The sequence below is a fragment of the Cotesia glomerata genome, linkage group LG4 (genome assembly GCF_020080835.1).
Source record: "Cotesia glomerata isolate CgM1 linkage group LG4, MPM_Cglom_v2.3, whole genome shotgun sequence".
Lineage (NCBI taxonomy): Eukaryota > Metazoa > Arthropoda > Insecta > Hymenoptera > Braconidae > Cotesia > Cotesia glomerata.
The window spans coordinates 4,782,888-4,806,041 of record NC_058161.1 but is presented as its reverse complement, the minus strand read 5'-3'; the positions used below and the strand labels follow the sequence as shown (position 1 = coordinate 4,806,041).

At 27.4% G+C, this 23,154-nt stretch overlaps 1 protein-coding gene across 1 annotated transcript in view; it reads left to right on the top strand.

Annotated features, from left to right (window-relative positions):
* Positions 1-933: 933 nt before the first annotated feature.
* LOC123262356 (receptor-type tyrosine-protein phosphatase mu) overlaps positions 934-23,154 on the top strand; it is a 127,799-nt gene continuing 105,578 nt past the window's right edge. Inside the window, exons 1-2 of the mRNA XM_044724523.1 lie at positions 934-1,298; positions 14,297-14,573. Coding sequence (XP_044580458.1) covers positions 14,303-14,573 — 271 coding nt within the window. The 5' untranslated portion in view covers positions 934-1,298; positions 14,297-14,302. The remainder of the gene's footprint in view (positions 1,299-14,296; positions 14,574-23,154) is intronic.

Below are 23,154 nucleotides of genomic sequence, written 5' to 3'. Positions count from 1 at the left end.
TCTAATCAAAATTTATTTTTACTCCAAAACAAGTTCAGTATTTCTTATAATTTTGTTAGTTCAAGCGTTTTTTTTTTTTTTTATGTAAATAAAATACATTAAATTTATTCAAAAATCGGCTGAAATTTAATTAATAAAAATTTATGTTTTTAACTTTTTAAAATATATTTTTTATAAAAATTAAATGTAATTTATTACAAAAACTTAATGTAATTTTTTACAAAAATTTAATGTAATTTATTACAAAAACTTAATGTAATTTTTTACAAAAATTTAATGTAATTTATTACAAAAATTTAATGTAATTTTTTACAAAAATTCAATGTAATTTTTTACAAAAATTCAATGTAATTTTTTACAAAAATTCAATGTAATTTTTTACAAAAATTCAATGTAATTTATTACAAAAATTCAATGTAATTTTTTACAAAAATTCAATGTAATTTTTTACAAAAATTCAATGTAATTTTTTTACTTTTTAAACTATATTTTGACAAAAATTTCTCCACAGAAGATAACAAAAACAAATTTTAACTTAACAAGATCCACGATTAAAACTTGACCTCTTCAATTTGTGATAGCTCGGGTCATTGCTAAGTCCATCAGATCTCACCCCGTCAACATCTTGATACCAAACAAAAGCCAAGTACTGTTATTGATAGTCAGCAGGTGATATGAGGTAGTGGGTTCATCTTAACCTTCTCTGATAGTACATGCGGCGTAACATGAATAGCGTATGTCAGTGTATGAGTAGTGTATAATAGATAATAGGATAAGAGAGACAGAGAAGATGAGAGCAGAATGATCCGTACGTGGTGTGGGACCACGCCCTCGCAAAGAAGCGTCGCCGTCGTGGCCCTGCCAAGCGTTAGAGCTCTAGTCTCTACAGCGCGAGCTCGTCGCGCCGGCGGCGGCGGTGGCGGCTGCCAGCCCACCCACCCAGCATCCTCAGCGTCGCGACGCCGACGTATACTCTATACTTGCCAGTCTTTAACACACCGAACTCGCCAGTCTCCCACCTAACCGGCTACGAGCAACATCAAGCTTCGCGAGAAATTTTTCCGCGATTATACCGCGTACTCGGTACGGCGTGTTGAATTTTTTTCTGTGCTTAATTTTAATTGTTATTACAATTTTATTAATATTTTTTGTGGTAAAAATTTTTTATTTTTTCGTGTTCGTGTCAATGAATTGGAAAATTGTTAAAAATAATTATTTTTTTTGGATTATTTATTTGTCGTGGTTGGTTTTTAGTGAATTTTAGTGGATAATCCTTACGTGGTTGGTGGTTTCAGAAGGTACGTGGTAATATTGTGGAGGATTTAAGGAGTTAAGGGAGAAACTGAAGGCAAAAAATAGAAAGGAAAAATTTCATTTTTATTTAAATTTAAATTATGGGATAAATATTGGATATGAAAAAAATGTAAGACAATTTTTGTAGGAAATTTTATTTTCTATAAAAAATGTCTGATTTAATTTCAACGTAGCTTTTGTTCTTTACATGAAATTTGAATAAATAGTTTTGAGAAAATTTTTCCAAGTATTTCAGTAAAAACACATGTCAACTTTAAAATTGAATTTAAGGCTCAAAGAGATACATAAAATTGTGTAGAGTATTATTTTATTGAAAATTCAACTTTTTTTTTTTAAAGGTCTGATTCAATTTTACTGTCTCTTGTTCTTTGGACGAAATTTGAATAAAATTTTTTGAGAAAAATTTTCCAAGTGCTCAAATAAAAACATCTGTCAAATTTAAAATATAATTTAGAGCTTAAATATGAGATATAGATAAAATTGTACAGAAGATCACTTTATAGAAATTTAATTTTCTATAAAAAAAGTCCTTAGTAAATTTAGCGTATCTGCAGAATATTAATTTTAAGTCGTGGAACATATTTACAAAAATTAAATCTTGAATAAATTGGAGTGTATTTTTGTTCAGTATTTTGATTGTAAAATTTGTTTTAGTGACAATAAAAGAGTTGTTTTCAAAGTGTTATTCTTCAGATGATTGATATTGTCGATTTACCGTGGTTACGAAATATAACATTGATAATTTTGTTATTGGGTAAATATCATTTTGTCGAGTTGATTGTACCGCGGTTTTGATTTTAAACTGACACGTGTGCGAACGACATCGAGAGGTTGAAGTTGTTTTTAAATTTGTTGTCGAGATTTTAATAAAATTTTATTATCTATATTATTAAGAGAATAAGCGAAATATTGTGGCTAGTGTATTTATATGATAAAATGGGTTTTTCATGGTTAAATTTGATATCATTGGAAAGGTCTTGACCTAAGTTGTACCTTTTCAAGGTTTCATATCATTCTTACCAATAGTCAATTTATGATGATAAGTATTTAAGCTGCATACGAAAATTCTCTATCTCTTGATACATAATTAAGAAATGACCCTGTATCTTGTGAATTATTGACATTTTTAAAGATATAAGCTCATCCTGATGTTACACTCATCAAGACCGTTCGTTTGAGTACCCACATCAATTTTTCATATATTTTATAAATTTATATATATGAATATATGAAAAATATATCAAAATGAATGTGGGTACTCAAATGAAAGCTCTTGATGAGTGTAACATCAGGATGAGCTTACATCGTTAAAAATATCAACTATTAAGAAATGACCTTGTATTCTTGTGAACTATTGATATTTTTAAAGATATAAGCTCATCCCGATGTTATACTCATCAATACCTTTCATTTGAGTACCCACATCAATTTTTTCATGTATTTATATATATTACATATATGTATATATGAAAAATATATCAAATTGCATGTGGGTACTCAAATGAAAGCTCTTGATGAGTGGAACATCGGGATTAGCTTATATCTTTAAAAATGTCAATAGTTAAAAAAATACAGTGCAATTTAACAAAAATCATTATTTAATAAAGCAAAATTTTATTTATTTATAGTTCACAAGTCACGGCAGTCACATAGTGCCTGCAGGATTGTTATAGTTACTATTTATCATTTTATCGGGTTAATACACTGTAAAAAATTTGCGGAGTGAACGCGGAGTGAATGAAGAGTGAATGATTTTTAATTGATTCACTCCCAGCGGGAGTGATATTTACTCCGAGAAGGAGTTAATTTTTATCAATAATGAAATTCATTGGGCATTCACTCCCAAAATAAATGAATTTAGAAATAAATAAATTTTTGTAAAGAAAATATTTTTATAAACCCTTTTTATATTTAATTATTAAAAATTTAATTTATTATTTTTAATAATATTTCATTTTAATTATTATTATAATATTTTTATTTATTTTTTTTATAAATTAATTATAATTAAAAATTGTCAAAAAATATGTAGATATATATGTAGATATATATATATATATATATATATATATATATATATATATATATATATATATATATATATATATACTAGCGGACCCGACAGACATTGTCATGTACACACGTCTTAAATTTAGAAATTTTAGGAATGAGCTTGTATAGTTAAAAACATCATTAGTTAACAATATGCAATGGGCATTCTTCAATAATTAACATTTTCGTAAATATAAGCCCATTCTGATTTTATACTCATCAAGAGCTTTCATTTGAGTACCCACATGCATTTTTGATATATTTTATATATTTATATATTTCACAAATACCATATATATAAAATATATAAAAAATGTTATGTGGGTACTCAAATGAAAGAACTTGATGAGTGTAACATCGGGATGAGCTTATATCTTTCAAAACGTCAATAATTAAGAAATGACATTGTATCTTGTCTACTAATGATATTTTTAAAGATATAAGTTCATCCCGATGTTACACTCATCAAGACCTTTCATTTGAGTACCCACATCAATTTTTCATATATTTTATATATTTATATATATTATATATATGTATATATGAAAAATATATCAAAAATGCATGTGGGTACTCAAATGAAAGCTCTTAATGAGTGTAACATCGGAATGAGCTTATATCGTTAAAAACATCATTAGTTAACATAATACATTATCATTCGTTTATTATTAACATTTTCATAAATATAAGTCCATTATGATTTTATACTCATCGAGACCTTTCATTTGAGTACCCACATGAATTTTTTCATATATCTTATATATATATATGAAAAGTGCATGTGGGTAGACAAGGTCAACAACAATTTATAAATAAAAAATATATTAAATAAACATTTTCTCGTGGACTGAATTGTGAATCTAAACCATTCTGGAATCCACCGGAAGACACACAAAAAATTTCATTAAAATTGGTCCAGCCGTTTTGGAGGAGTTCAGTGACAAACACACGCACAGAAGAAATATATATATAAAGATTAATTTTGAGATTTTTTTTGTAGAACGAAAATTCATCCTTATTTTATTTATTTTAAAAACTCCGAACGCGGATATTTTTCGGAGTGCACAGTAAAAAATTTTGCGTCATTGCGTCAAAAAATTTTGTGTTAAAAATTTAACACTTTTTTGTGTAAATTTAACATTTATCGTGTTAAATTAACACAGAAAAATGTTGAATTAACACAAAAAAGTGTTAAATATTTAACATAAAAATTTTTAACACAAAATTTTTTGACGCAATGACGGAAAATTTTTTACTGTGTGAAATTCGAAATCACTCCAAAATCACTCTGAAATCACTGCGCAAATAAAAACTCCGGATTCACTTCCTACGCGAAGTGATTAATTACTTCACTTCGGAATAAGAGGCTGGCAATAGCCTGGTCGGTTCGGTGCCCGCTTTTCGAAAGAGTGGGACCCGGGTTCGATCCCGACACGCACCAATATTTTTCAGTGATTATAAATAAAAATATGCGCGTTAATGTTGCCAGCCTCTGGAGGTGACAGAGATAGCCGGGCGGCACACGTCTGACTTGGTGATCACCCATTTAAGCAACAACTTGAATGAGTGATCACTCTAGTCAGCGTTGGCTAGCGCGAGGGATCTTTGCACACTAGGATAGGGGCCTAATGCTCCAGTGGTCAATAAAAAAGAATTTCTTATCAATCACTATAGACTTAACCCTGCTCCGACTGTACTAACATGGGTTTTTTCTGTGGTTTCCCCATGTTTCTGTTCCAATACCCGAGTGGTAAGGACCAGGGTGAATGCGGTACAGAAGGCACAAGTCGGTCCACAGCCGCATTAAGAAGTGTGTGTTGGGAATGAAAAAATCCCGACATGCAGGGGGGTGGGGTCAAAAGAAGTAGTGAGTATAATGAAGTGATAATAATGATGGAAGTAAATACAAAGTAGAGCTGGGAAAAAAGTGTGTTGTGTAACAAAGGGAAGTGAGAAATAATACCCCACCCTCCCTTGTAAAACACTGCCCAGGTGATACAAGTAAAACCTCCATTATTATTATTATTACTTCACTTCGGAACTCCGAGTGATAGGAGTGAAATTCACTCCCGATTCACTCCGGATTTTTTACAGTGTAGATTTGACTTTTTGAGACTCCGAAGGTTATTTTGTCAAGACAAAGAGGGTGTGTTCCATATTTTTGTCACGTATGTTAAAGTTCCGACAAAATAAAGTTAAGATGATGAGCTGGAGAAAATAAAGTTGTTTAATAGAAAATTGATGGGGCATTTTATTTTACGAGTTACGGATTAATCCCAAGGTCAGACGAGGCCGTAAAAATATTAGTCGATGAGATAAATTCGCGGCTGTGTGTCATGTCAGTTTAGTTTAGTTTAGTTTAGTTAGAATGGTTTATGCTGTAAGAGGAGTAAAATGAGAGGTTGTGATCTTTGGATCTAGGCTACACCTTATTTCTCAGTAGATATGTCTCGGATATGGTCAGACCACTTTGCGCTCCGAGTTATTTATCAGCAATGCTGCTGAGTGACAGCTTATCTCTATTCCTTCCGAGTTTTTTTTTTTATCGAAAAAATGCGGGGAAACTTTGGAGGGATATAAAGCCTTTAAGCGGCGGGGCGTGAAAAATGATTTTAGGGAAGCTTTTTTTTGCTTAATGTGCAAAGTTGAAAATTTCTTGCAAAGTGTGTACCAATTTTTTTGACGTAATCTTTGATAGTAATCTAAAAATGATCTTTAGATTTATTATACGGTAAAAATGTTGGAAATTTAGAATTAATATTTTGTATGAAGGATCAGAGATAGAGGAAAATTAACAAAGACCTTTTTTGTAGAAAATTAATTGCCTTAAAAATTAGTATTTTAAAAAAGTTTTGCACATGAATATTTTATCTAGATTTTAAATTTAAATTTTTAGTAATAAAAAGCATATTTTCGGTTTTGAAAAATTGTTTCTTGGCTTATTCTTTTTTTTTTTTTTTTTTTTTTTTTCTGGGAAATTATAAGAATCTTATTAACTTAAAATTAAAATTTTGGAAAGAAGTAATTTTTCAATTTTTTGGTATGAATATTCAACCAAAAATTTGAATCTTAAGTTATACAGCATATTTTTGATTTTATGAAATTATTTTTTGGCTTCTCTGAAATTTTTTTTAAAATAAATGACTTTATCGACTAAATTAAATTTCTTATAAAAAAGTATTATTACAATTTTTGGTATAAAAATTTAATCCAAAATTTGAATTTTAAGTTTTATTGAGCACATTTTTGGTTTCGTAAAATTTTATTTTTATTATTTAAAAAAAAATAAAAATTTATAACTAAGAATCAAATTTTCCTCAAAAAAAATTTTTGACAAAATTTTTAAATTTAAATAATTATTAATTTTTTTTTCCATAAAAATAGTTTTTAGTATAAACTGTGTTGAAATTTTTGAAATCTGAACATTAATTCTAAGGATAGATTATTTTTTATATTACAAATATATAAAATATTCACTAAAATAGAAAAAATTGACGGTAAAACAATTACATAAAAAAAAATAAAAAGTCACCTTTGAACTTAAAAAGTCAAAATAATATTAAATAAATTTTGTCTAACTTAAAAACTACAATAATGATTAATTTTTCCCTTGTCAAAGAAAATTGTTTTTTTTTCCTAATCATTCTTTATGTAGCGCGCGTCCAAAATTGTGTTTTGTGGTGATCCATTATTATAAATAAAATATTAAACCCCCTAAAAGCCGAATGAATTATTAAACTATCTATTTATTCCCGAACACGCTCTTTATTTCATGAATTTTTTGAAATTAGTTATCAAAAATTCAGTGGCCGTAACAGTAAAACCTTTCAGCAAACCAAAAATTTTTATGGGTCAATAAATTACAACACCCAGGTATCAGTTATAAATATAAATGTAAATAATTTTGTGAAGAGCGTTGAGCGTAAAATTAATAATTGAAAGCATAAACCTAAATAAATAGAGGTCAATTATTTAATTAAATATTTTATTAGCGGATTGATTTATTGGACGGAGTGATCAACTCTCTTTGATCGTGAATGAGGATGTAATTTTATGGATATTATATTTATATAATGAACATGCTTGTTATTACTCTACTTTCAAAGTAACGACTGTGCTGTTGCAAGCTGATAATAGTAATAATAAATCCAATAAGGGCAATGAGGAATGTTATGGGGTGAATTTATATAAACTGGTGTATCGACGTAATTTTCCAATGCATAGCTTCTATAATAAACAGATGAGAGGAGCAGGTTTATCGGTTTATTTCAGACGCGATCAGCATAACCAAATTTAGAACCGAATTATTATTCGCAGAACGACGGTATGGGTTTCAAGGCTTGAGAGATCACGCGTCAGTGATATGACGATTAATTAATCACTCGTACACGGAGAAAAAAATTTTGCTATAGGAACTCTATAGTAGTTAGTTAGTTGTAAAAAGTTCCCGTAGGTTAACGTATTCTTATAGTAACAATACCGTTTACCTCTCACAACTCTACAGGATCGTTCTGAGACTATAACAAATTTTTGGAAGTTTGCTTAATAATTTTTTTTTTTACGATTTAGCATTGATAATTTAATAAATACATGCGGCACAATGAATTTATATTGCCAACAATAATTGTATATGGCAAAAAAGAATAGTATTATAATAGAAATAAAATAATAATAGAACTTATATTACAAATAAAAATTATTTGTAAAATAAAAATATGGTCGTCACAAAATTATCTTATTTTCTTAATTATATCAATAAATATTGGACATAAAATCACTACCGTATATGCACGAGAAAAGATAAATAAACGAAAACAAATTTTATTTTGTGTTAAATGGGGTCTTTTTAATGTACTCCGATAACTTATCACTTATCACAATGTATTCAACTAATAAATTAAAATAACAGTCACTGCAAATGAACCTTGAAAAACCATAAATACAAAACTGTTCTAACGAAATTCAATTTGACAAAAAAAAAACCTATTTCCTTTAATAAATAAATTGGGAACTTAATTGTCCTCATATATTTTTAATAATATAGATTAGTAACAAAATAATTATGTTTGGCATTTTAGAAGGTTGTGAAATATGTCAGCGCACTCCACTACTGCGCAACGTAGAGCGCTCCCAACTATACCGTTTGGCTCTAAGAACAATCCCGTAGAGCTCTGAGAGCTCAACAACATTGAGTTATCAGAACTAAATAACATTTTGTTACTGTAACTCTACAACGAACAGTAAACTGTGTATAGTTGTGGTAACTCTACAGTTAAGTTACCAGAACGAAATTTTTTTTTCCGTGTAGTCATATATTTTTCAAATTTACTATTTTCAATATTTAAATATTTGGTTTTATTTTAAATTATCTGCTATCACAATTTCATCAAATAAAAAAAAATAGTTTATTCTTCATATGAATAATTTAATCTTAAACAATTTTTGACTTTATTTCATAATTATTAAAATCATTTTGAGTCTTACATTGTGAACTTTTTTAAAAATTAGAAACAATGAAAAATATTTCAATTTAAATGTGATTTAATAACACGTCAAAGTTAAAAGTCAAAAAAGTTCAAAGTTGATCATAAATTGATTCAGTGAAGACTTCTCAATTATGAAGGATCGACTTTGCCTTATTCCTAGTTAAAAATCGATTTTACCATCCTTCAATCCTCGGATAATCTGCCAAACACACCCACTGATAGGTAATTAATCATTGCCGTACATAAATCCACTAATTTTGCCTCAACATTAAATAAATTAGCCTTTTAAAAGTTGGATTTCTGTCTAACTTACTTATGCGAGTTGAATTTCATCTTAAGAAAAAATATACATATCGACGGTCTAATTAGCAATTGGTCTAACTCCTTATTTTTTAGAGACTGATTTTTTTTAATTTTCATGTAGCAATAATCCAATTATAAATTATTTGAATGATCCAAACGAAAATACTCTACCTCGATTAGATATTAAATTGTTTTTTAAAGTGATAATTAATTTTTAACTAAGGTAAAAGTCCCAATATATGATCATGTACCAGTATATGATCACTCCATGTATTTGTATACCTATATTTGTGAGTATAGATACACAAATACATGGAGTGATCATATACTGGTACATGATCATATATTGGGGCTTTTACCTTAATTGTTTTTTGTACAAATGGAAGATTCTCTAAAATAGAGAGATAATTCGCTAATTAAAACATCGATATGATTTTCTTACTTGTGTGAAAATATCAGATTCATCATGATATTTGACTGTTTCGTTTTAAAATACAGTAATTTTAAGTAAAATTTTTTTAGAAATGATTTTTTTGATTTTCAAAAAATTTTGTCTATTTTATCGAAATTATTTATCAATCGTAAAAGATATCTCAATTAATAAATTTATCTTCAAACTGTTACACTAAAAAAAAGTATATGTCTTAAAAGTTTATTTTGTTTTAAGCACTTCTCTTATAATTTTTTATTAAAATTTTATGGTTCCATTCTTTTATTATTTTTATTAAGACTATCTATTGCATTTTGAGGCGTGCAAAAAATTATCTCAGCAGTAATTCGTCTATTTTAAGTTTTTAAAGTCGACATCTAACAGAATTACCAATTAAATTTTTTACATTAAACCCAAAACTTTAAATTTGTTCAAATTTTTTTTGAGAGAAAAATTCCAAATTGTTTCAGAAGCTTTGTATAATATTTAAGAAATGATCCAAAAATTGTAAAACTTATATTAAACTTTTCTAGCTATCCGTATTTTACATATAAATTTCTTTGGCTTTTGAAACAATTACCATATGCGATCCATACAAAATACAAAAAAATTCTAGATTTAAAAACAAAAGTCTATTATTTTTTTTATTTAGATATTTTTTTAATTAAAAATGGTTATGTATGTTGTTAAAAAAAAAAAAAAAATACCATGAATAAATAAAAAAATGAAAGTTCAAAAATTTGCGTCTACTGATCCATATTTATTATTTATAGAATAATATTAAATTGCGGATCCTATTTCGCGACAATTATAGACGTGGGATTTAAAAGAACGAAATTATATAAATATTGCATATCATCCCGGATTCTATGACTAAAAGGTCAGCTCGGATATATATGACGTGTGATATTAATAAAAGTTAAAAGTCAAACACAAATGATTTTATTTATGTATGTGATTTATGATTTCTGAATAAAATTATATTTACTTTGTTATTTTTTCTATTTTTGTTTGAAAATCATCAAAAGTATAAATATAAATAGAGTGAAATATTTAATAATAAACAATTTTACAAATAGGGCGTGTTTTTTCATCAATAAATACTCACCGAGTTTGCCAAATCACGCTAGTTGTAGAATGAGAGACCGCAGGATCACAAATTTATGTGGGTGGGTTTGAATAATAATAATAATAATAATTGTTATTATTATTTCCTGAGAACAAATGAACGATAAAAAATTCAAATACGCCTTCACGATTCTTGATTTTCAACGCGAATTATTTTAATCCGAGATTGCGAATTTACAGTGAAGGGAAAAAAAATTCTTGTTACAGACTTTTCGTTGCAATAACGGCTAACAAGGTTAATAAAAATAAATTTAAGATGTGGGTGCCTCAAGAATGGCTTTTCACAAATTTTTCTTATTTTCCGAGCTTAAATTTTTTGCTTGTCCATTTCGTTGATGGACGTCTCTGTTTTTTAGTTGTTTCGAGAAAGCTATCTACGAAATAGAACATCCTTGAGCGTCAAAAAGTCTTCGTCTGGTACTTGAGCTCCTGAGAAGTAGGATCTCTCTTACTTAACTCACAACGAGGGTCTTGACCTCCAGGATAAGCCGCCGTTCGTCAAAGTGTTGTCGATTTTAAGGGTAGGATAAAAAAAAAAAGTTTTATGGAATAAATAAAACAAAAGTATGTCTTGAATAAATAGATCCAAGTATCAACAAAATTTGAAATTCTTTAACTTTATAGATGCTCCCTTGGTAATACAAGTCACGGCGACTTTTACTTTTTTTTAAATTCAATTTTTTTTTGGATACTTCAATTTGAGTAATTTTTTATTTTTGCCTTTAATTGGAAGCATTTATCTAGTATTTTATATTACGAAACCGCAATTGTATTAATTTGAATATAAATTAGTTAATTAAATTAAAATCGTGATGTGAATTTTTTTTGAATACTTAATTTATCACTTTTAGTATACATTTACAAAAGCTTCAGCTTATTAAAATATTCACAATTTTTTCTGCCTGAAAATAAAAACAAATTACGCGAATGGTAAAATGTTCAAAAAAACCCAATTTATTTTTGTGTATTTTCACTATAAAAAGCGTAGTTCGATGTAATATAAAATAGCTTAGCAAAAGTTCGGGTTTGACTGGTGGTTAACACTATTGGAATTATTTATTTGGTTGATCTGTAAATTTCCTCTTAGATTTTCCCACTCTCCGCAATTCATCTTTTATCAGTATAAATTGTCAGAAAAGGAAAGGTTAACAAGGATTTATCAATAACCGAAGTGAACTGGAGTAATTTACTATTAAATGTCCATTAAAATGCAATTTCGAACAACAGTATCTTCCCAAATTTGATAATAATTTAGTAACTATATCATAAAGTATTATTTTGCAGGCTAGACGCGTAACGTATAATGTATAATATTTGATAATTGAAAGAAATGAAAATATGCATTATTTTGATTGTAAATATTGAAGAAACAAAAAGATAAATTTTATCTTTATTGTATTTCAGAGAAGAACAGTATTCTAAAAAAAATTTAGCACAATAAAATGAAAATAAATTTTTTGAAATTTATTGAACAATTTTAAAATAATTTTTGAATATTTAATAATTAGAATTCAATTTTTAATAACATTGAATATTAAAATTTTACAATAATTTAGTAATTATAGCATAAAGTATCATTTTGCAGGTTTGATACGTAGTGCGTGACGTAACGCGTGACGTCACATTTCTAGTAACGCCATCTAGTGGTTCAGAATTGAACTTAGTAAAAAAATATTTTCAAAAATTCAAAGAAAAGAAAATATGAATTTTTTTTTTTTATTGTAAATTGTTAAGAAACAAAAAGAGAAATTTTTATCTCTATTATATATTAGAAAAGAACATTGTTCTATAAAAACTTTATCAAGATAAAGTAAAAGTAAATTTCAAAAGAGTTATTTAATCGTTAAAAAAGTTTAAAAGTGCATCGAAAGTTTTAATTTACAATTCATTTATCAAGCTTACGATTTTTCAATACTAACAGATAAGTTTAGAGATACTCGGGTCTATAGACGTAAATCAGATACTAGTTGATTAAATTCACTAGTCGTCACGGATTTAATCATCGTATCGCTGTCGTCCATTCATGCTTTCGTTTCTCATTTTTATCATCAGTTGTAAATGAAAAGAAAAAAGTTTGTGAGAAAGTGGAAGAATTTATCTTCAATAAAAGATAAGAAAAAAATTATTTCTTTTGTACTAATCCATCTAATTGACGGGACTTTTACAAAGTACTTCAATAAATAATAATTTTTCATCACGACTTATTCACTAGAGTATTAAAACTATTATACTCACTCTCATGCATTTTATTTTCAAAAAGTTATCGGGGACGTTAAATATTATTTACGAGACCGTAAAAAATAATCGAGAGAAGTTATATATCTTTCAAATAATACAAGTTAAACAAAAATATAAAAATGTTATTACTCTATTCCTGCCAGTTGGCTCGTATCTTCACTTAACTGCATTGTTGTTATTTTCTCAAAGCTCTGACTCATTTAAATATCATAGCTTTATCTTTTCATTCATATAAAATTTATTGATGAAAAAAAAAATTTTTTTTTTTCTTAAGACTGCAAAAAATGTGTTATAAAACTCGACTTTTAGTTTCAAGCTTTAAATAATTTATTCACAGCTTAATCTGGAAGCATCTTGATACGTTCTAGCGTCCGAAGTAGGTCATTTACAAATGCACGTCAATATTTTAAGTGATAAAAATAATGATTAATTGAGTGGATGAAAACTGACGTACATCACACTCAATAAAAATTCTATTTCTTAATTTACTTCACTTTCTAATACAATAAATATCGCAATACTGCCATCCAAGCATTTATAGCCTCCAGTAAAAATAAATATATTTATTTAGTTTCTTATTAAATAGAGTACACACCGATATATTAAATTACTTCTTCCAAAAGGAATTATTGCTGTAAGAAAATACTTTTGTAAATACTGGAAATAATTTTTTTCTTACCGAAAATTAAATTATTAAAGTTTGAAAAAAAAAAATACATTTTTATTTATTTTATAAATTGTAATAAAAAATTGTAGCTTTGAAAAAATGTACCGAAGTTATGAAAGATTTTTTATTGTGTTATTATAGCGTGCAGATATATTTTTTATGACTTCGTAAAAGAAAGACTTTACCTCTACTCTGTTAAAATAAAAAGCTTCTATTGAAATTTCTTGGAAATAAAGAAAAAAAATTCATTAATTTACTTACTTATATAAATTTATGAGCTTGTCAAATTTTTATTACATAAAAAGAAATTTCTTGGTTCATTATTTAAAAAAAAAAAAAAAAATAAAAAATTTACAATTTAATGAATTGTTATGATAAAAAAAATTTTATTATAATTTTTTTATAAACATTTTAATAGAAGATAAAATTTGTAGAATTTTTTTTTATCATAGAAATAATTTTATTCTTTTATTCAAAAAATTAAACATTAAAAATAAAAATAAACAATGATTTATTTTTAAAATAAATTTATTTTCTTAATTGAAATTTTTTTAATGCTATTAATTTACAAAAAATTTTTTGAATTAAGAAAAATTTTTTTTCAGTCCAAGAAAAAATTTTTAAAAATTTATTTCTGTGTACAAAAGATTAAAAATAGAAAAAATTGTATGTTTACAGTAAAAAATGTCTTCTCTCCGTACACAATCAAGCGGTGGCGCGGTGGTGGGTTTCGGTAGTGTCGGGTCAGATCGCACTGGAGCCACATCAACAGCAGGTGGTTCGCATTCCCACTCTCACTCACACAGAAAGCATCACCATCACCATCGAAGCAGAAGTGCACCGCGAACTCCAGAGAAACCACCTCGTAAGCGACATCTCAACACCGGCACCAGTCTCGCCTCGATACCCAGTCAAATAAAGCTCTCGATGCTGAACAGCGGTCTTATTTCTTACGGTAAGTTATACATCAACCTCCAAGTAATTCCATCTATATCCATTTATATATATTCATAGTAAATAGTAAACAGCAAATTCGTCGACTTCATTCAAACTTTAGTCGAATCAACAGAATTTAACCAACCCTTAGTTGCGAATTTAATGACCAAACATTTATAGACTCCCTTTTCGCGCTACCCGTTGTTATACTTCCGACATTTTCCTGTTGACAAAGAAAAGGAAGAAGAATGAAAAGATAAAGAAAGAGAAAAAGAGGGTAGTTGCAGGTTGTAGGGCGTACAGTAGATGTTGGTGATTTGAATGTTAAATTTTGTCACCATTAGCAAGTCAATACACGAGCATATATAAGTAATTCCGTGATCGCAAATGGCGACGGCGTCGTCGACAAACGCTTTCACGGCTCTCTTGTATTCAGACTTCATCATTTGGCTAACAGGCTTTTCAGATAATCCTTCCATTATTATTATAAATTTAACTGGAATATTTTTAGTGAATGTTGATAAATTTTCCGCGTTTTATAGATTATTCCGTGGAAAAGTCGTAGTGAATCTGTTAAAAGATTTTCTGGTTTAGTCATTATAAATTATGGATGACAATAAGAAAATAATTTACTATTTTTAATTTTTTATAAAAAATACATTTTTTTTTAATTATAGTACAAGTAATATCATGCTATATCAAGTAATATGTGTCCTAATATGGCCAATTTTCATATTAAATCAAATTTGAGTATAACATAACATATAAAAAATTATATAAGGACGTTTCAAGCTACATCAAAACATTTTTTCACGGAAATCGGTTAACTTTCCTTATAATTTCAAAACTTTTCAGACTTTTGTTGATGGCACCCATTCTTTGTTGTCATGCACTGATAGAAGAATTTCTTAGTATTTAAGAAGATTTCTTTGTATTTAAGAAATCATTTCTTAGTATTTAAAAAATATTACTCAGTATTTAAAAGCGGTTGATAGTTAATTTTCAAACGTGTTTTGTTCATGTATAAGATCAAATTTCGAAAAAAACGCTTCGATAGATAATTAAATTATCTATAGAAGAGCGAAGCGCTCTTTTGGAAAATTTTCATTTATCTATGCATAAAATGCGTTTCAAGATTCCATTTGTTGTACAAGTATGACAGAGATACTTCCGTTTGTCTAATAGAGGGCGAGAGAGAAAAAAGTGTAAATCCTTTTTAAGAAATATTTCATAAATACTAATAAATATCATAAATACTAAGAAATATTTTAATTACTAAGAAATATTTCTTAAATACTAAGAAATACTTTTTAAATACTAAGCAATTATGTTTTAGAAATGATTTCTTAAATACAAAGAAATCTACTTAAATGCTAAGAAATCCTTCTGTCAGCGTGGTCAATATTCCGTTAAATGTAAAATCAAATTTTCGGTAAAAATTGATTAATTTTTCACGTTTTATAGACTATTATACATAGAAGTTATCATAAATCGGTTAACGTTCTTGAAAAATTTCAAATTTTCTAATACTGTACACGATTTAGATTTTTGACAGTTTATCCCTTGTAAAAATGAAATCTTGTTTTTGGCTAGTAACTGGCCAGTTCAACTAGACGTGCCAGTTACTGGTTGAAATAAAGTTAAAACTTGATTATTTCTACAAGGGATTTTACATTTTTTTTACGTTCAAAATATTCAACCAAAATTTTTCACGTCCAGAAATATTTCTCTGAACAAACTTTAGCAGTTTCCAATTTTTTCGCCCAAAACTTGTGCAAAAAAGTGTTAGTTCATTTTTTTAAATTCGCATATTTATTGAAGTGCAAAAAGGTCAATTAGCCTTTTCAACGGCGTTATATCATTAAAATGATAACTTGTTAGAAAAAAGGCCGTTAAATAACTTAGTGCGTTAATTAAAATTGATTTCAGTATGCAATTAAATTTATTTATACTCATATATATGAACAGATACTTATGCCTGAACGTTATATAGAGTAGAAGTAGACTCCAACTTTTATATATTACCGGGAATTTTATTTTCCCTCATGAATAATTGTGAGTTAGCGAGTGATAACAAAAAAAGGGAAAAGAAAACGCAATTAAACCTGTGGAAACATTTAAAACGCTTGGGAGATTAAAGGGGGTGCTCTCGACAACTGATGTCTTGTATGCACTTGCAATTTTAAATTCAACCAGCATTGCATTTCACGGACATATATTACTCCGGGAATTCCCAGTAAGACTTACGGAGCTTCCGAGCCAGTAGAGAGAAGATACGAGAGACCGGATAAGAGGTTTATATATTTTATAGATAAAGTAAAAATCTGATTTGGTACTATTGTTATTATTATTGTATCGGAAAAAAATTCCGGGTGAATTTTTTCTGGCTGATTATACCGACAGTTCATTATATTTTTAGACACGTATTTCGGTGTGGTTAAAATTGTCGCTTGAATTATATTAGTTAATTTTCCTTCACTCTTAGTCACTTACTCCCACCTCTCGAGGCTGATCTTGACACAGATTTTTGGATGACACTGACCGAGAATTATTTCTTTCGTTTCTTGCACTTCTCTCGAATTCATTTCATCTTTTGAACAAATATATTCTGTTATTAATTAAAATTTGTAATGTATTAGGGTGGAATTTTTTATTTTTAAAAATTAATTTGTTTTTTAAATTTGAAATGAAAATAATTTTAAGTGATCAAACTTTGAAATATGATAAAATTGATAAAAACCATTTTTATTAAGAATTAAATTTTCTCCAAGAGAAGATCTCTTATGCATTTTTCGTATTTTTAATATTTTAGAACTTTTTAACTTGGCTGTCGATAAAAAATTTTAAAACGTTAATTTTTGATCAGTGTAAGGAATGAAAAAATCTTTTTTCTTTTATAAATTTATTGTTAATTCCACAGAATAAAGCGACACGAAAATCACACATAACTTTTCCGCTATTTTCAAGCTTAAAACACTCGAAAACTTTCCTGTTTCAATTTGTTAAAAGATAGAGACCTGCTTCATAGCAAACTTTTTTTTTTAATTTTTAAACTGCGAAATTTCTTACATATTGAATAGAAGAAATTGATTTCTACTTCTCATGACTATCATATTCTTAAATTAAATATTTTTTACCTTCTCTCGATAACGAGCTATCCTCGTTTAAAAATAATTATATTTTTATTCAGTATCTAAACGTTATTAATTCAGTCAAAAGACCATACAAGGATTTTTTGTTAAATTAATTCTTAAACATAGAGTCCTTTGAACGTAATATTCCCGCTGTAATACTTATAACATCGATTTAACACCGATTTCTCAAATTGATATAGCAGAATATTATATTTAACATTAAAGAATAATTTTCTTGATAAAAACTATTTTGTTTAATACAACACTTTTTTTTTTTAATAATGTATTTATCCAAAGACAATCACTAATTTTATGCTAGATATAAATAGATTAATAATCTATTAATAAGAACGAAATTCAAATAATTTTTGAAAGTAAATCATAAAATCGGTAGTTTATTGGGCGCCATATATTTACTCAGAAAATCATAAAATTTATTAGAACTATTTTTATAGAGAATCTAATCCCCTATAAAAAAAGGTCTCCTATGTTTTTTTTTCGTATCTTCAGATACGATATTTTCCAAAATAGATATTTTGTAACCTTAATTCTTGAGAATAGCTATCTCTAATCCCCAAACATCAATAACAATTTTATTTCTCCACAAACCTTCTATTAAATTATACTTATTAGTCTTCAGCTCAGGGATCCACTGTAAAATTTTTATTAAAAGATTATCATGATTCAAAATTTAATATTGATGTTAAATCTCATAACACAAGCATTCAGAGGCCGAAATTATACTCCGCATAATAATGCAAAGTAACTATTTAATTTTTTTTCATTATTTTTTACTGCCTCGAAAAAAAATATATTAAAATACGAGGCTTAGGTAGCAGTAAAAAAGTAGATAAAGCAAACTAAAATGAAAGTTTGTAATATAAAAAAAGAAAATTACATCGACTAAAATACATCCTCAGTGGCTCGGGGAAGGCAGTCAATAATTTTCTAGGGAATCTCAACGTTAACATCGAGGATGGATACATCGCGTTATTTGAGGCGGAAACTCAACGACAGGATCTCGTTAAAAGACTTATTCGCAAAGACCGTTTGCCATTCTCAAACGGCGTTACAAGCGTCGGAAAACGACTGAATACACTCTACTCGGTAAAGCATTTTTATCTCAGTTTTTTATTCCTCGGTGAAACAAATAGATTCAAAGGATGATTACCGTGTATTTATATTTGAATTCCTTTCTCCGGCGTTTTGATAAAAAAAGTACTTTTCTTCGGAAAAACGGGTTAGTTGAATTTCTAATAGTCAAAGCTCGTGAATTGTGAGAATGTGAGATGCCTTAGAAGGAGTAAAGAGTCCAGTATTTCACCCTGGAAATGAGCAAATCGTGTTTATAGTGACAAAGCACGGGTGTAAACGTCCATTAGCATAACCCAAGTGAGCCTGACTATTTGGTAATTGACCGTAGTTGGCTCTAAGACAAGCACAAACTTTGTCCCCTCTGATTTACTTCTCTACTTTTGTTCCTAATTCACCGAATGTCGACTTGATTAATTTCAATCATTTATCTTTTTATAAATCCATATGAGTCGGAAAAATTTAATCCACTTTTCAAAGTTTCTTTGATTAAAGTACACCGAAGAAAAGTTACTTGATTTCAGCTTACTCTTTACACAATGAAGGAAAATTTTTACTGTACATCATCTTGAAGAAGTTTGTTGTTTTGAATTAAGATAGTACTACCGGTTTTAGAGTTGACGTTCAGAATTTGATGAAACTTGGCATATAGGATAGAAGTACCGTTTATGGCCATTTATTGTTCGAATAAGCGATAGAAATGAATTTATATTAATAAATCATTACAAACTCAATTTGTTTTAATATAAATTTTTTAAAATTCAACAAAAATATGGTTATTATATTATAATTTTTCATAAATTAATTCAAATGTTAAATGGCCAAAAATACCCGAGTCAGAATAATGAACCTACATAAGCCTACATGAACCTACATGAGCCTACAGGACAATTTTTAATTGTTTCGATCGATATTTTTATCTTTAATTGTTTCGATTGATCAATATAACCTCGCAAAATACACTTATACCAATATTAAATAGTACAATACAAATAAATTTAAATAGTAACTAAAAATTTATTGATAAAAAAACTTAAAAATCCAATTTATAAATTGAATAATATCAATCAAAACAATTGAAAATTATTCTGTAGGCTCATGTAGGTTCATGTAGGCTCATATAGGTTCATTATTCTGACTCGGGTAGTGCTAAGGTAGCCAAAAGGGTACTTCTACCGTAAGTACATAATAATATCTTAATTAACCACTTAAATTTTTGGAGGCCTACAGAGAACTGAAAAAAAGATATTAATATTTACATATTTTTGCCTTTACCATTGATTCTTATGGAAAATCACAGACTTAATTTTATTTCACAAAACTGGACGTTCAGATTCTTATAAAAATTAAGACAATCAGAGAAAATAACATCTAAAATATATTTAATAACGATCAGTATGATTTCAGAGAATATGAGAATATTTGTTAATAAAAAACATTCAAAATTTATCTCTGTCTCTCTTTCTCCAACGCGATTTAGTATAGGGAAATCTACTACGTTAATCAAATAAGGTTAAGTTTTAGGATTTGACTCTTGTGGTAACGGTAGTACGACCTTAAGCTGAGAAATTCTTGAATGAAAATTTCTTTTTGATTCAAATTCACTTTTTTATTAGTGCGAAGAGAAATTTTGTATCTTCTATAAAAGTAAATTATCTTTGTAAAGACAATTAAATTTGATATAAAAAATATATTCTTGGTAATTAATAATAATTTTGTTATTATTTAATAATTTTGTATTCTTGCTTCAAAAAAAATTTCTAATCCAAAATACCAGAAAAAAACTTCGGTAATAATTTGAATCAATGTTAACTTTTATCTTAATGTTTGAGAAAGACATTGTTGGGTAAAATATATAGGCTAGCTTGTAAAAGAAAAAGTAAAGTGTTTTATTGAATTAGTGAAGTTCTTAAATGGTAAAATTTTTATCTTCACTCTCTTTGTTTTATTTTCTTAATTAGATTTGTGAATTTGAATTCATTCTTAAAATTCTTAAGTAGTTTTTTTGAATTGTGTAATTTTTTTCAGTGTAAAATTAAACTAAAGACTCAAATTTTGAATTTGAATTGAATTTGTAGGAAAATTATTGAAGATATTTGTAAAAAATTTTATTGTAATTAAAAAGTGTAATTTTAGTCTCGCTTTTTTCTTAAACTTACAAAAATTTATTATAAAGACTTTAAAAATCAAAAAAATTTTTTTTTTAATTTAAATCAGTGAAAATTTTTATTTTCATTCTGAGTTTTAAATTACTTTTGAACTTTCTGCAACAATTAGTTCTCACTTTTTCAATAGACTAAAAAAAAAAAAGCTTCTCCAGAGTATCTTTTTTTTTTTTGTTAAAACTTCGAGCTTTTGAGTGCAATTAACTGATTGAATCAGCAATATTTGCTGACCAGTAACTTGGAAACAAAGCAAAAAATTTTCGGCTTTTTCTGTCGTGTGAATTCAATTCAAAAATTTCCAATTAAGCTTTTACAAAAAATAATAGAAAGAAAGTAGCTGGTATTTGTCGAATTACGTGAAATATTTTTTACACTTGGAAAATTCGATATCGAAAGTGAAAAGACATCCTTGACAATTGACAATTTATTTTTTGTGACATTCGTGGACAGGTGAAGAGTTAAAAATAAAGAAACGTGAAGAAATGATAGAAAAATCTTGATGCAACTAACGAGTTTGCCTCCAGTCCAGAAGTACTTCTATGAAAAAAAAAGGCACTACAAAATAAAAAATAAAACAAGATGAGTTTCCCAGTGGTGATCTCTAGCAATTTCTACAAATACCCTCAGGCATCCTAAGGTACTTTAACGAATAAAATTTTTCGTACCGCTCTCAAGAACCAGGATGAAAAAAAAATAAATAAATAAAAATCTTAAATTACCAAGGAAGAAAAAAGAAGGTGAAAACGATCTGTGAGTTTGTTGCAAGTGAATTGGTCATTTAACTCAGATACGAGAAACCTTATGATTTTTAATTGCAATTGCAAAACTAAAAAAGTTTCTGTTTTAATTGCCGTTTTTTTACCACACCTTAATTTTGTTTTAGTTTTCTTTTCTTTTTCCCCAGTTATTTTATTACTTTATTATGTTCGAAAAATCCTCGGAGCTTGGAGTGTTATTTATTTTTATTTTCATTTCAACGATTTTTTTTTTCGGATTAATACAACGTACATTAAGCAAGCCTCCGGATAAACTTTTTCTGTATTGTATAAATAAAAAATAACTTTTAAATAATAATAATTAGTAACCTGCACTCACGATGTAAATTCCGGGAATTACGAATTATAAATAGAACTTTTGTTCAGTGATTTTTCAATATTTTTAATTATAATAAAAATAGTTTGGGTACTTTTGAAATAAATTTTACAAATAATATTCCTATGACTGGATCAATTGCTTATAATTTTGTGGAAAATTCAATGTAATAAAATTATTGAATCAAAAAACTATTTAAAGTTCCTCAAAAAACTTAGCATAAAAATTCGTATAAAAGTAGTCAATATACAAATTTTTACGATGTAACATCATAGTAAATTTAAAAATGTAAAATTATGAAAGTGGAAATATTGAAAGTTTGGTCCTCAATTATGATGTAACAATTGTATAATTTTTCCTACAATTTTTTTTTCCATGTATGCTAGCCTCAAAACTTTGCTTACTCTCTTAATTATACACAGATAAAAAATTAACTTGATTAAAAAAAAAAAATAGAATTTTACATAAACCAAAAATTTCATACCTTAAAAAAATGTCTTTTTGGTTCAAGACTGAATTTCTTCAAAATGATCTTCCAGGCTCAAGAATTTTTTTTCTTGAATCAAGTTAATTTTTTAATTACAACAACTTAGAAAACTTATCAAAATAACCCGTGCAAAAATTCTGATTCAAAATGAATTTAAGATTGAAATTTATATTTTGACACAAATATGAATTAGTTTTGAGATTAATCCAAATTTGAAATTGATTTGTAGATAGAAATTAGCACGTCTGTAGAACTTTCGATCCTTCTTCAGAATTTTAATAAAGACTTGAGAATATTTTATATATAAAATTAATCCTAAATATTTTTAAGTCTTTATGAAAATTCTGAAGCAGGATCTAAAGTTCTACAGACGTGCTAATTTCTATCAACAAATCAATTTCAAATTTGATTGATCTCAAAACTAATTCATATTTGTGTCAAAATATAAATTTCAATCTTAAATTCATTTTGAATCAGAATTTTTTGCACGGAAATAAACTATCTAAAAAATATCATATAAAACCTTGAAGAGGCACAAATTTAAGAGTGATTTATAGTTGATTTTCAAACGTGTTTTTCTCATGTATGTGATAAAATTTTGAAAAAAAAAACGCTTCGCTCTTCGATAGA